This window comes from Ailuropoda melanoleuca, chromosome X, assembly GCF_002007445.2.
Source record: "Ailuropoda melanoleuca isolate Jingjing chromosome X, ASM200744v2, whole genome shotgun sequence".
Lineage (NCBI taxonomy): Eukaryota > Metazoa > Chordata > Mammalia > Carnivora > Ursidae > Ailuropoda > Ailuropoda melanoleuca.
In genome coordinates, this window is record NC_048238.1 from 47,490,052 (window position 1) to 47,503,382 (window position 13,331).

The window sequence follows — 13,331 nt, forward strand, 5'->3', positions numbered from 1 at the left end:
TATTAAAGTTGATAAACCTATAGCCAGAATTATCAAAAAGGAAAGAGAAAGGACCCAAATAAATAAAATCACAAATGAGAAAGCAGAAATAACAACCAACACCACAGAAATGTGAACGATTATAAAAGAATATTATGAAATCTATATGACTACAAATTGGACAATCTGGAAGAAATAGACGAATTCCTACTAACATATAAACTGCCAAAACTGAAACAGTAAGAAATACAAAACTTGAACAGACCAATAAACAGCAAAGAAATTGAATCAGTAATCAGAAAACTCCCAACAAACAAAAGTCCAGGCCCAGATGGTTTCACAAGGGAATTCTAACAAACTTGAAAAAACCACTTTCTGAATACCCACTTTTTTGAAACTATTCAAAAAACTAGAAAATGAACAAAAACTTCCAAATTCATTCTATGAGGCCAGCATTACCCTGATATCAAAACCAGATAAAGACTCCACTAAAAAATAAAAAGAACTACAGGCCAATATCCCTGATGAACATGGATGCAAACATTCTCAATAAAATAGTAGCAAACCGGATGCAACAATACAATAAAAGAATCATTCACCAAGATCAAGTGGGATTTATTCTTGGGTTGCAAGAGTGGTTCAATATTTGCAAATCAATAAATATGACACAACTACACTAAGAAAAGAAAGGATAAGGACCATATGATCTTTTAAATAGATGTGGAAAAAGCATTTGAAAAGCACAACATCAATTCTTGATAACAACCCTCAACAAAGTAGACTTAGAGGGAAATACCTCAACATAATAAAGGCCATCTATGAAAAACCAACAGCTAGTATCATCCTCCATGGGGATGGATGGTCAGAAACAAGACAGGGATATCCATTCTCATCACTGTTATTTAACATAGTATTAGAAGTCCTAGCCTCAGCTATCAGACAACAAGAAGAAATATAAGGATTCCAAATAGGCAAAAAAGAAGTACAACTTTCACTATTCCCAGATGACACAATCCCCTATATAGAAAACCAGAAAGACTCCACCAAAAAACTGATAAAACTGATAAATGAATTCAGTAAATTTGCAGGATACAAAATCAATGTTCAGGAATCTGTTGCATTTCTATACACCAAAAATGAAGCAGCAGAAAGAGAAATTAAAGAATCAATCCCATTTACAATTGCACCCGAAACAGTAAGATACCTAGGTAAGTGACCTATATTCTGAAAAGTACAAAACACTGATGAAAGAAATTGAACATGACACAAAGAAATGGCAAAAACATTCCATGCTCATGGGTTGGAAGAACAAATATTGTTCAAATGCTTATACTACTCAAAGCACATTTAATGCAATCCCTATCAAAATACCACCAGCGTTTTTCACAGACCTAGAAAATACAACCTTCAAATTTGTATGGAACCACAAAAGACCCTGAGGAGACAAAGCAATCTTGAAAAAGAAAAGCAAAGCTGGAGTCATCACAATTCCAGACATCAAGTCATATCACAAAGCTATAGTAATCAAAACAGTATGGGGTGGAACAAAAATAGACACATAGACTGTTGGAACAGAATAGAAAACCCAGAAAGGAACCCTCAACTGTATGGTCAATTAACTTTTGACAAAGCAGGAAAGAATATCCGATGGGAAAGAAAAAAAAAAGACAGTCTCTTCAACAAATGGTGTTGAGAAAATTGGACAGCAACATATAAAAGAATGAAACTGGACCACTTCCTTGCACCATACATAAAAGCAGATTCAAAATGGACAAAAGGCCTAAATGTGAGGCAGAAAACCATTAAAATACTAGCGGAGAGCACAGGCAGCAATCTCTTGATATTGGCCATAGCAACTTCTTACTAAATATGTCCCCATGAGGCAAGGGAAACAAAAGCAAAAATGAGCTATTGGAACTTCATCAAAATATAAAACATTTATACAGTAAAGGGAACTTCAACAAAACTAAAATGCAACCTAAGGAATGGGGGAAGATATTTGCACATGACATATCTGATAATAGGTTAGTATCCAAAAGAATTTATAAAACTCAACACCACAAAAAACAAATAATCCAATGAAAAAAATGGGCAGAAGACATTAATAGACATATTTTTCTCCAAAGAAGACATACATACAGCCAACAGACACATGAAAAGATGCTCAGCATCACTTATCATCAGGAAAATACAAATCAAAACTACAATGAGATACCACCTCACACCTATCAGGATGGCTAAAATCAACAACACAAGAAGCAACACTGTCGGCGAGGATGTTTATAGAGTGGAACTCTGCTGCAACATTGGAGGAAATGCAAACTGGTGCAGCCACTCTAGAAAACAGTATGGAGGTTACTCAAAAAGCTAAAAATTGAACTACCCTAAGATCCAGCAATTGTACTAGTAGGTATTTACCAAAATAATACAAAAATACTAATTTGAAGGGTTACATGCACCCTGATGTTTATAGCAGCATTACCTAGAATAGCCAAATTATGGAAAAAGCCCAAATGCTCATTGAATGATGAATGGATAAAAAGATGTGGGGTGTGTGTATGTGTATGTGTGTATGTGTGTGTGTGTAATGGAATATTGCTCAGTTGTAAAAAATAATGATATCTTACTGTTTGCAATGATGTGGATGGAGCTGGAGAGTATTATGTTAAGAAAAATAAAGCAGTCAGAGAAAGTCAGATACCATATGATTTCACTCATATGTGGAATTTAAGAAACAGAACAAAGGTGCATAGGGAAAGGAAGAGATAGAGAGGCAAACCAAGAAATAGACTCTTCTATAAAGAACAAACTGATGGTTACCAGAGGGGAGGTGGTTGGGGGAATGGATTAAATAGGTGATGAAGATTAAGGAGTGCAGTTTTTGTGATTTCACCATGTGTTGTATGTATTGAATCACTATATTATACACCTAAAGCTAATATTACACTGTATGTAACTGGAATTTAAATAAAAACTTTTAAAAAGGGGGGGAAAGACCCATATGATCATTCCAATAGATGCAGAAAAAGTATTTGACAAAGTACAACACCCATTCATTATAAAAACCCTCAACCAAGTAGGTTTAGAGGGAACATATCTCAAATTAATAAAGGCCATTTATGAAAAACTCACAGCTAAGATGATCCTTAACGGGATAAAACTGAGAACTTTCCCCCTAAGGTCAGAAATAAGGCATGTATGCCCACTCTCACCACTGTTATTCAACATAGTACCAGAAGCTGTAGCCACAGTAATCAGACAATAAAAAGAAATAAGAGGCATCTAAATCAGTAAGGAAGAAGTAGACTTTCACCATTTGCAGATGACACGATACTTTATATAGAAATCCCGAAAACCTCCAAAAAAACTGCTAGACTGATAAGTGAATTCAGTAATGTTGCAGGATACAAAATTAGTGTACAGAAATCTATTGCATTCCTATACACCAATAATGAAGAAGCAGAAAGAGAAATTAAGAAAAGAATCCCATTTACACTTGCATTAAAAACAATAAGATACCTAGGAATAAACCTAACCAGAGATAAAAGTCTGTACTCTGAAAAGTATAGAACACTTATGAAACAACTAGAGGGAGACACAAAGAAATGGAAAAATATTCCATACTCATGGATTGGAAGAACAAATATTTTTAGGATGTCTATGCTACTCAAAGCAATCTACACATTTAATGCGATCCTTATCAAAATTTGAATAGTATTTTTCAGAGAGCTAGACTAATCTTAAAATTTGTATGGAACCACAAAATACCCTGAAAATCAAAGCAATCTTGAAAAATGAAAGCAAAGCTGAAGACATCACAATTCTGGACTTCAAGTTATATTATAAAGCTGTAGTGAACAAAACAATATGGTACTGACACAAAAATAAACACATAGATCAATGAAACAGAATAGAAAGCCCAGAAATAATCTCACAATTATATATGGTCAATTACTCTTCAATAAAGCAGGAAAGAATATCCAATGGGGAAAAAAAAGCCAGTCTCTTCAATAAATTGTGCTGGGAAAATTGGACAACCACATGCAGAAGAATAAACTGGACCACTTTCTTACACCATACAAAAAAATGAATTCAAAATGGATGAAAGACCTAAATTTGAGACAGGAATCCATCAAAATTCTAGAGGAAAATGCAGGCAGAAACCTCTTTGACTTATACAACTCAACACTCAAAAAAAACCAAATAATCCAATTAAAAAATGGGCAGGAGACACGAACAAACATTTCTCCAAAGAAGACATACAGAAGGCCAACAGATCCATGAGAGATGCTCAACATCACTTATCCTCAGGGAAATGCAAATCAAAACTACAATGAGATATCACTTCACACCTGTCAAAATGACTAAAATCAAAAACACAAGAAACAAGTGTTGGCATGGATGTGGAGAAAAAGGAACTCTCTTGCACTATTGGTAGGAATGCAAACTTGTGCAGCCACTGTAGAAAACAGTGCGAAAGTTCCTAAAAAAGTTAAAAATAGAACTACCCTATGATCCATTAATCATGCTACTGGGTATTCCCCCCACCCAATACAAAAACAATACCATACCATACCATACCATACCATACCATACCATACCATACCATACAATACAAAAACACTAATTCAAAGAAATACATGCACCTGTACGTTTATAACAACATTATTTACAATAGCCAGGATATGGAAACAGCCCTAGTGTCCATAGACTGATGAATGGATAAAGAAAATGTGGTGTACATATATACAATGGAATATTATTCAGCCATAAGAAAGAATGAAATCTAGTACATCTGAAAGTGATGTAACACTGTATGTTAATTGAAATTAAAATAAAAACTTAAAAATATATATTTATACAAAAAAATGAAATCTTGTCATTTGTAATGACATGAATGGAGGTAGACAGTATAATGCCAAGTGATAAAATTCAGCCAGAGAAAGACAAATGTCATATAGTTTCACTCTTATGTGGAATTTAAGAAACAAAAGAAATCAGCAAAGGAAAAAAAGAAAGACAAACCAAAAATCACTCATATCTATAGAGAACACGTTGATGGTTACCAGAAGGGAGTTTGGTGGTATGGATGGGTGAATAGGTGATGGGGAATAAGGAGTGCACTTGTCTTGATGAGCACTGGGTGATGCATGGAATTGTTGAATCACTGTATTTTACACCTGAAACTAATATAACCTGTAGTATGTTAACTATGCTGGAATTAAAATGTAACAAAAGATGTTGTAATTTTATTTTCTTTTTTTTTAATAAATGATTTTTTATTATATTATGTTAGTCACCATACAGTACATCCCCGGATTCCGACGTAAAGTTCGATGCTCCATTAGTTGCGTATAACACAGTGCACCATGCAATACGTACCCTCCTTACCACCCATCACCAGTCTATCCCATTCCCCCACCCCCCTCCCCTCTGAAGTCCTCAGTTTGTTTCTCATAGTCCATAGTCTCTCATGTTTCATTCCCCCTTCTGATTCCCCCCCCCTTTCTTTATCCCTTTCTTCCCCTACCGATCATCCTAGTTCTTATGTTCCATAGATGAGAGAAATCATATGATAATTGTCTTTCTCTGCTTGACTTATTTTCACTTAGCATTATCTGCTCCAGTGCCGTCCATGTTGCAGCAAATGTTGAGAATTCGTTCTTTCTTATAGCTGAGTAGTAATTTTATTTTCTTTTAACATTGAAGGGAAAATCAAATATAATAACAATTAATTTATAATAATGGGCCTAACTAGATTGTTTTTATAGCAAAGCAGTTGTAAAGTATAGTTTTTAATATTTCTTTATAAAAGAAGGGGCCCACAAAGGCAAACATCCTAAGGTCCACAAAAGTCATGATGGGGCCCTAATGTCAGTAGGATTACTACGTTCACTTTCGAACTATGTGAAACTAGCTTTTTATAGCATTTGAGAAAATATAGACTCTAGTCCTTTGAATCTCTGCTGTTTGCATGATGTGCCAAATAAGAAGGTCAGAATGGCAGTCAGAGCTATGTTGTGGAGCTGACTGCAAGTTTCTGAACAGGGTCCCAACCTCATCTGAGAGTGGATCCTGGCCCTGCTCAAGCCCAGCTTATATGCTTTCTTTCCTCAGCAATTAAGAGGCCAAAAGGTAAGGGGGTCAGTACTCAACATGCTACAGCTTTGTTTCCCCCTGAGTTGTGGCTTTCCTTCAGGCAGAAGGCAAAAATAAAAGTCCCACAGAGTGATGCTTTACCCTCCTCCTGACAGACATATCCTCAGCATACTGCTCTGTTTTCTTCAGCAGCCAAAATCTGCTGCTTCCTCCAAAGGGCAAAACAGTCATCAAGAATGCTAGGACATAAATGTTATTTCTCACTCTTCATGGTAGTTTTTGAAACTTAGATGTCATTGAATCCAGTTCCTTCACTTTACGGAAAACTGAAGTCTGAAGGAGAAGGTGACTTGCTTAAGGTCACAATCCAAACTGGTGCCATGGCCAGGAATAGAAGCCACTTTCTCTCTAAGGGCAAATAACATATTCATCCAGTACCAACTTTTGTACTTGTAATATGAGGATAATGCTGGTAATTTCCAAAGATGGTTTCTACTGTGTGGCATATAATCTATATTTTGACAGATCAAGATATCCTACGTAAACTGGAGAAAGAAAAGATTCTTGTCTTCACACCATCCCGAAGGGTCCAGGGCAGGAGAGTTGTCTGTTATGATGACCGGTTCATAGTCAAATTGGCTTTCGATTCCGACGGCATCATTGTATCTAATGATAACTACCGAGACCTTCAAGTTGAAAAGCCAGAATGGAAGAAGTTTATAGAGGAGCGGTTGCTGATGTATTCTTTTGTGAATGACAAGTACGTTGCTTTCAGTAGGCTCTGAATAGCCTAAATCCAAGTTTCACTAGGAATAGATTATTTCATTTCAATAAACATTTACTGAACACTTACTGTGCACTTTGCATTATGCTGATTGCCATAGGATAAGAGGTTGAATAAGAAACAGGACTCACCCTTAAAAGAGGCTCAAAGGGTAGTGGAGAAGAGAGAGAAAGGGAACCAAAATGTGTTGTGATAAGCAGTATGGTTAGAATTCTTTAAATTGCCTTGTCTATATGAAATGATAGGAAAAAGCCTCAAACAGGAGATGACATTTGAGATGAAGTTTACAGACAGAAGAAAGGGGACTACTGGGCATTGCAGGTTAAGAGAACATCATGAATAAAGCTATAAAGATGCAAAAGTGGTTTTTGTGTTGGGAAGCCAGCAGGCATGCCAGTATGGTTGAAACATATAGTCCACAGAAGAATGATACATCTTTTTAGTGTGTGTGTGTATGTGTGTGTGTGTGTGTGTGTGTGTGTGTGTGTGTGTGGTCAAGTGAGAATGGAGGGAAGAACTGCTGGCTTAGCTTGAAGCGGAAAGGGCAATTAGAAGGCTATGACAATAGTATAGGCAAGGGGTAATGAAGGTCTGAACTCCCGAAGGGGGAGTGGGGATAGAAAGGAAGATGTTTACCTCTTGCTTGTTTGCTTTCAGATTTATGCCTCCAGATGATCCTTTAGGACGCCATGGCCCAAATCTTGAAAATTTCTTGAGAAAGAGACCTGTTGTTCCGGAACATAAGAAGCAACCATGCCCTTATGGTGAGTACCTATGTGTAGAACTGAGTTCTATACTAAGGGAAACACAAGGACTATAGGAATACTTATTTCTGAAAGGTTTCCCTTTCAAATGCAAAATTCTAACTTGTCCACTTCCTGGGAGTTAATTAAAGTCTGTGCCTTTATGTATTCCCAGTTAGGCATTTAAAGAAACATTCTAGAAACTGCATGAGGAAAAGGTAACTAGAATTGAAGGAAAGATTAGTTGTCACTTGTTTAAATAATGCACGTGTTCTAGCTGCCTCCATCCTGAGCAGTGTTGCTGGAGATAGGGAAGTGCAGAAACCCAGATGGCCTATGGAAGCAGAAAGGGCAGTGCCAAATTGGATTTGGCCCCAAGAAGGACGTGTCTTTCAAGCAGGTGACTGCACTCTCTGTCAACTAATAATACTCTTTTCTTCAGTTCTGTATTTTCCAGTTTGCTTCCAAACTTCATTTTCGTTTGCTTTTTTTAAAATATAGTTTTCCGGAGTGCTTTCGTGACCTTATGCAGGTCCCTCTGATACAATGTTTGTGAGCCTAACAGTGCAACATTGGCTGCCTGGTCTGAGGCTACCTTGCATGTTCACTCTTTCAGATAATCATTTATTTATGGGACATCTTGGGTTTTTTTCTTTTTCTCAATTAACGTTTATTTCAATTATAGAGTATTTTCATATTCATTATCTTCATTCAGTCTTCACAATGACTGTATAATATAGGCATAATCATGAACTTTTTTTACAGAAGACGAAATTGAGGCTCAGAAGGTAACGTCACTTACCAAGGTTACATGGTTAGTAAGTGACATAGCTGGAATTGAAACTCAGGTCTGACTGGCTTCCAAGACTATGCTTTTTGCATTGTATTATGTGGGCTGCTGCTACCCTACACCACTTCAGCATGCAGGTTATGCCTAGGCGAAGTTGTGAATTTCGGGAAAATGAAGGCTGTTCAACTACTCAGTTCTTAGCTTTTACACTGCAGTTTCCTCTCCAGCTTTCCACTTCTTCCCTCTCCCCCCTTGATGTTGTCCTGCCTCTCTTATTTTCATAGAGAGTTACTTTTCTTCCTTAAGCCCAAACAGTAAAACGCTAACCTGAGTAACTAGATTGTTACAACAGTTTCTGACAGATTTGCACCAGTATGAGAGAGAGTCTTACCTCAAGGCATTATTTTTCAGGCAAAAAATGCACCTATGGCCACAAGTGCAAATACTACCATCCAGAGCGGGCCAACCAACCACAGCGTTCAGTGGCTGATGAGCTCCGCATCAGTGCCAAACTGTCCACAGTGAAAACCGTGAGTGAAGGCACCCTGGCCAAGTGTGGCACAGGGCTGTCTAGTGCCAAAAGTGAGACAACCTCAGAAGTCAAACGTGTGGCCCCCAAGCGCCAATCGGATCCCAGCATCCGGTCCATGGCTGTGGAGCCTGAGGAATGGCTGCCCATTGCCCGTAAGCCTGAGGCCAGCTCTGTCCCCTCACTTGTGACTGCCCTAAGTGTCCCCACAATCCCACCCCCCAAAAGCCATGCCGTGAGTGCACTCAACACCCGTTCAGCCAGTAGCCCTGTGCCAGGATCCTCTCATTTCTCCCACCAGAAGGCCTCACTGGAGCACTTGGCCAGCATGCAGTACCCCCCAATCCTGGTTACCAACAGCCATGGAAACCCTATTAGCTATGCTGACCAATACCCAAAGTTTGAGTCCTTGGGGGACCACAGCTACTATTCAATGTTGGGCGACTTCTCCAAACTGAACATCAACAGCATGCATAATCGAGAGTACTATGTGGCTGAACCAGACCGAGGGGTATATCCCCGGAATCCCAACCTCTGTCCTGACAACCGTATGAGCCATACCAGGAACGACAACTATTCCTCTTACAACAACCTGTACTTGGCTGTAGCTGATAGCCATCCTGAAGGCAGTTTGAAGCTGCATCGCTCGGCATCTCAGAACCGTCTTCAGCCTTTTCCTCATGGTTACCATGACGCCTTAACACGAGTGCAGAGCTATGGCCCAGAGGATTCTAAGCAAGCCCCCCACAAGCAGTCAGTTCCCCACTTAGTTCTGCAAGCCCAGCACCCAGCAACTGGAGCATGCTCCAGCTGTCCTGGAGACTACCCTATGCCTCCCAATATCCAGCCTGGGGCAACCCCTCAGCCAGGACGTGCCCTTGTAATGACTCGGATGGACAGCATTTCTGACTCCCGCCTCTATGAGAGCAACCCCATGAGGCAAAGACGACCTCCTCTGTGCCGGGAACAACATGCCAGCTGGGACCCATTGCCCTGTGCAACTGATTCCTATGGCTACCACTCCTATCCCTTGAGTAACAGCCTCATACAACCATGCTATGAGCCAGTCATGGTACGGAGCGTGCCTGAAAAGATGGAACAGCTTTGGAGGAATCCTTGGGTTGGAATGTGCAATGATAATAGGGAGCATATGATCCCAGAGCACCAGTATCAGACTTATAAGAACCTCTGCAATATTTTCCCTTCAAACATTGTCCTTGCAGTGATGGAGAAGAATCCCCACACAGCAGATGCCCAACAATTGGCAGCTTTGATTGTTTCTAAGCTTAGGGCTGCTCGTTGACATGACATAGAACTTATTCCTTTATACAAATATAAATATTAATACTAATAATGCATTAATACTATGATAATAGTAACTAATAATTTTGTGTTGCACTTTTCAAGTTATAGTGTTTATGTTATTTGAAGCGCAAAACAACCCTGTATGGTAAATCTTATTAATGTCTTATTTTCTAGAAAAAGAAACTGAATCTCATTGAGATTAAGTTATTTGCCAAGGTCATGCTGCTAGCAAGTGACCAAACCAGGACTCATACTCAAGTCCTCTGACTCCAAGTCTCATGTTTTTTTGCACGGCACCATGCAATGGAGGACAAAACTCAGGGGGAGAGGTCTAAATGCAAGAAACTCCCAAGGGATTCCATTACCAACATTTTCTTAATCACACATTCTATACTACAAAGTATTGATAATATATCTAATTTAGAGAGCAAGAGCATCAGGATCAAATCATATGTTGAATTAACCTTTTGGGATTTTTAATAGGATATTTAAAGGTATTTAAAAGTAAATGCATAAATTATTGCATGAATATCTGACCATTCAATATCTTTACTAACCAAGCTATAGGGTCACATCAAGGCTTCTAGAGGTATATTTCAAACCTATTGTTAGCAATTATATTGCATGTATAACTACGTATTTAGTTTGAGATGTTTGTGTATCTCCATATAGTGATGATGAGAAGAAAAGCTCTGCACAGTCCTTAGTCTACAGTTGTATAGATCATGAATCCAATTTGATTTTATGTCACATTTCATAGTTTCAACTAGTTTTCAAAGTGAAATTACATGCCGATATTTGAATATTGTTTTCTTAGACATCAGAGCAAACTAGCTCTATTTCCTTTGCACTTTTAATTGCTAACATTTACTGACAGTTCTTAGCTTTTATGTCTCTTTACCTTAGAAAATTAGGGAACAGATTACAGCCTTCTTCAGAGGAGCTGACGGACAAGCTCAAGTTCCAAGAATAGCAGGTGTGTGCTAGACAACACAGAAGAGTTTGACCAGGACCAAGGGATTTATTACCAGACTCCACTGCCTCTTTCCCAGGAGAGATGGCCAAACTTGTGCAGCATTAAATGATGGACACAAGAGCTGCACTCAAGGAGGGTCTAACGGATACTCTTTAGACTTCTGACCTATGCAGTATTTGACATCAAAGGATAAAATGTAATGGAGGACAGTGCACAGACATGTAATCCACTTTCTCCTGCTGTCCACCCTTTGGGCAATAAGATTGATCATTGATGGAACAGAATTTCTTTAGGAAACAAAACCAGGGGATTTTCTAAGTGGAAAAAGGCAGCTTACAAAAGGGGATGCTACATCTTTGCTAATAGCTGGCTCAGTTATGCACTTCAAATACATGCAAAGAGAATGCACTTACCCTTAGATAATTCTTAAATGCATTAGTAAAGGCAGCAGGACTTGGGGTTGGCACCATTTGCGCAACTAGTCTCTTGCTCAGGGTGGAAACTTTGTAGCTAAATGCCTCTAGGCATTTATTGTTTTTTTTTTTAAGCTGTACTAAATGAACTCCTTTTTTAATCCATTGTATGTTAAACATTTTGAACCATGACCTGCTCACTATTTCTTGAGCTGGAACTTGCTAATTTCTATGATTGTTGGGTTTTGTTTTGTTTTGTTTTTGGTCATGAAAGTTGAAAAGGCCTGGTCAAGGTCTCTTGTTGCTTTGTGAGAAGGTGTGACACTGCCTATAGGTGTTTCTTACTGTGAAACATTCCGCATGTGAGGCTGTAGTCAGGGTTGCTTTTGGTGGTTTGATAATGACTTGCATGCTGCTTTCTGGGTTTCTGTCTCTGTCCTAGTTGATTAAAACTGCATCTCAACCAGCATTTATCAGTTAACCACAGCTTCATATTCAACTCTTTCCCTCTGATGTTTCCATTTCCCAACATACTGAGGTGTAAAAGTATCTTCTGTCGAGGAATAAAATAGAAAGTGACAGTTGCCACTGAAATGCTTGCAATTCACACAGTTTCACCTAAATTTCACACAAATACCATTTCCTATCTTCAACTTCTAAGACCTTCTGAATCTGTCCCATGTCTAAATCAGTGTATTTGACAATCTTAGATGACTCTACTGCCTTTGTGACAGTTTGTTCATCTTCCTACCAAAATCATCAATGGTACCACAGTATCCACTAGCTGCACAGTTTACAGGGAAACACAAGATTTATCTTGTCAGTTGCAATTTATCTTGAAAACATGTTCATGTTTAGTACTCAGAAAAACTGTAAGCTCCTCCCAACACAGGAAATATTCTTAAGGCAGCATATGTATTTTTAATTTTCAAAAAACAATTGTCATTCTTCTGATAAAATGTGAATGAACCAAAGTGGTTCAAACTAAAAGCAATGTCTAAATAACCAGAAATGACCTTTTGTTGATACAAATTATATTTTTTTTTCCTGATCGTATAAAAAACAAATGTACAAAACTCATAATGAACTAAGTTAGGTACTGACTTTTCACCATGATGTTTCTGGCATTGTGTGTCACAGGACAGCAGCCTGGGGGTGATGAGGGAGCTATTTCCAAAGAGCAGTAGTGGTTTATAGACAAAGACAATTTTTCAAGGCTTCTTTATTACTATGCACACAGCTATTGTGTGTACGGTTTCAAGCATTATGTTGCGTAAGTTCTCTTTAACCTATTAAATTAAATATGTCCCTGCAAAAGGAATTTTGTGTCAAAAGTGTGTTAGTGAATCATCTGCAAGAAGCTACAATTATGAATGCATAAATCTAGCATGGTTTTTAGTGAAGTTATTAGAGAAACATTTTCTTTTTACTGAGGTCTATACACTTCTTGACTTTTCCATTTTGTCTGTAATTATAAAACAACAAATACAAAGAAGCATTGTGACCTTCTCAGCTCTCCTGATAATAAAATCAGGCTTCCTTTCTAGGATTAAGCATATGTCCTTCAGAATACTTACCTCCAAACATTCAGCAGGGGTTATTTCACAGTGTTTTGCGTGGTTACAAGGACCAGTATATTTTGCAAGAGGTGCTTTGTACTTTTAATTTTTTCACTGAATTTCTGAACTCATAGCAAATCTTTTCCTGTTCAGG

General features: G+C 38.2%; 1 protein-coding gene across 3 annotated transcripts in view; it reads left to right on the top strand.

Moving 5' to 3' along the window:
• ZC3H12B (zinc finger CCCH-type containing 12B) overlaps positions 1-12,838 on the top strand; it is a 172,226-nt gene extending 159,388 nt beyond the window's left edge. For all 3 annotated transcript variants that reach the window (XM_034649835.1, XM_034649837.1, XM_034649836.1), the window contains 3 exons: positions 6,604-6,838; positions 7,520-7,626; positions 8,807-12,838. In XM_034649835.1, the coding sequence (XP_034505726.1) occupies positions 6,604-6,838; positions 7,520-7,626; positions 8,807-10,227 (1,763 nt within the window). In that variant the 3' untranslated portion in view covers positions 10,228-12,838. The remainder of the gene's footprint in view (positions 1-6,603; positions 6,839-7,519; positions 7,627-8,806) is intronic.
• The last annotated feature ends 493 nt before the right edge of the window (positions 12,839-13,331 follow it).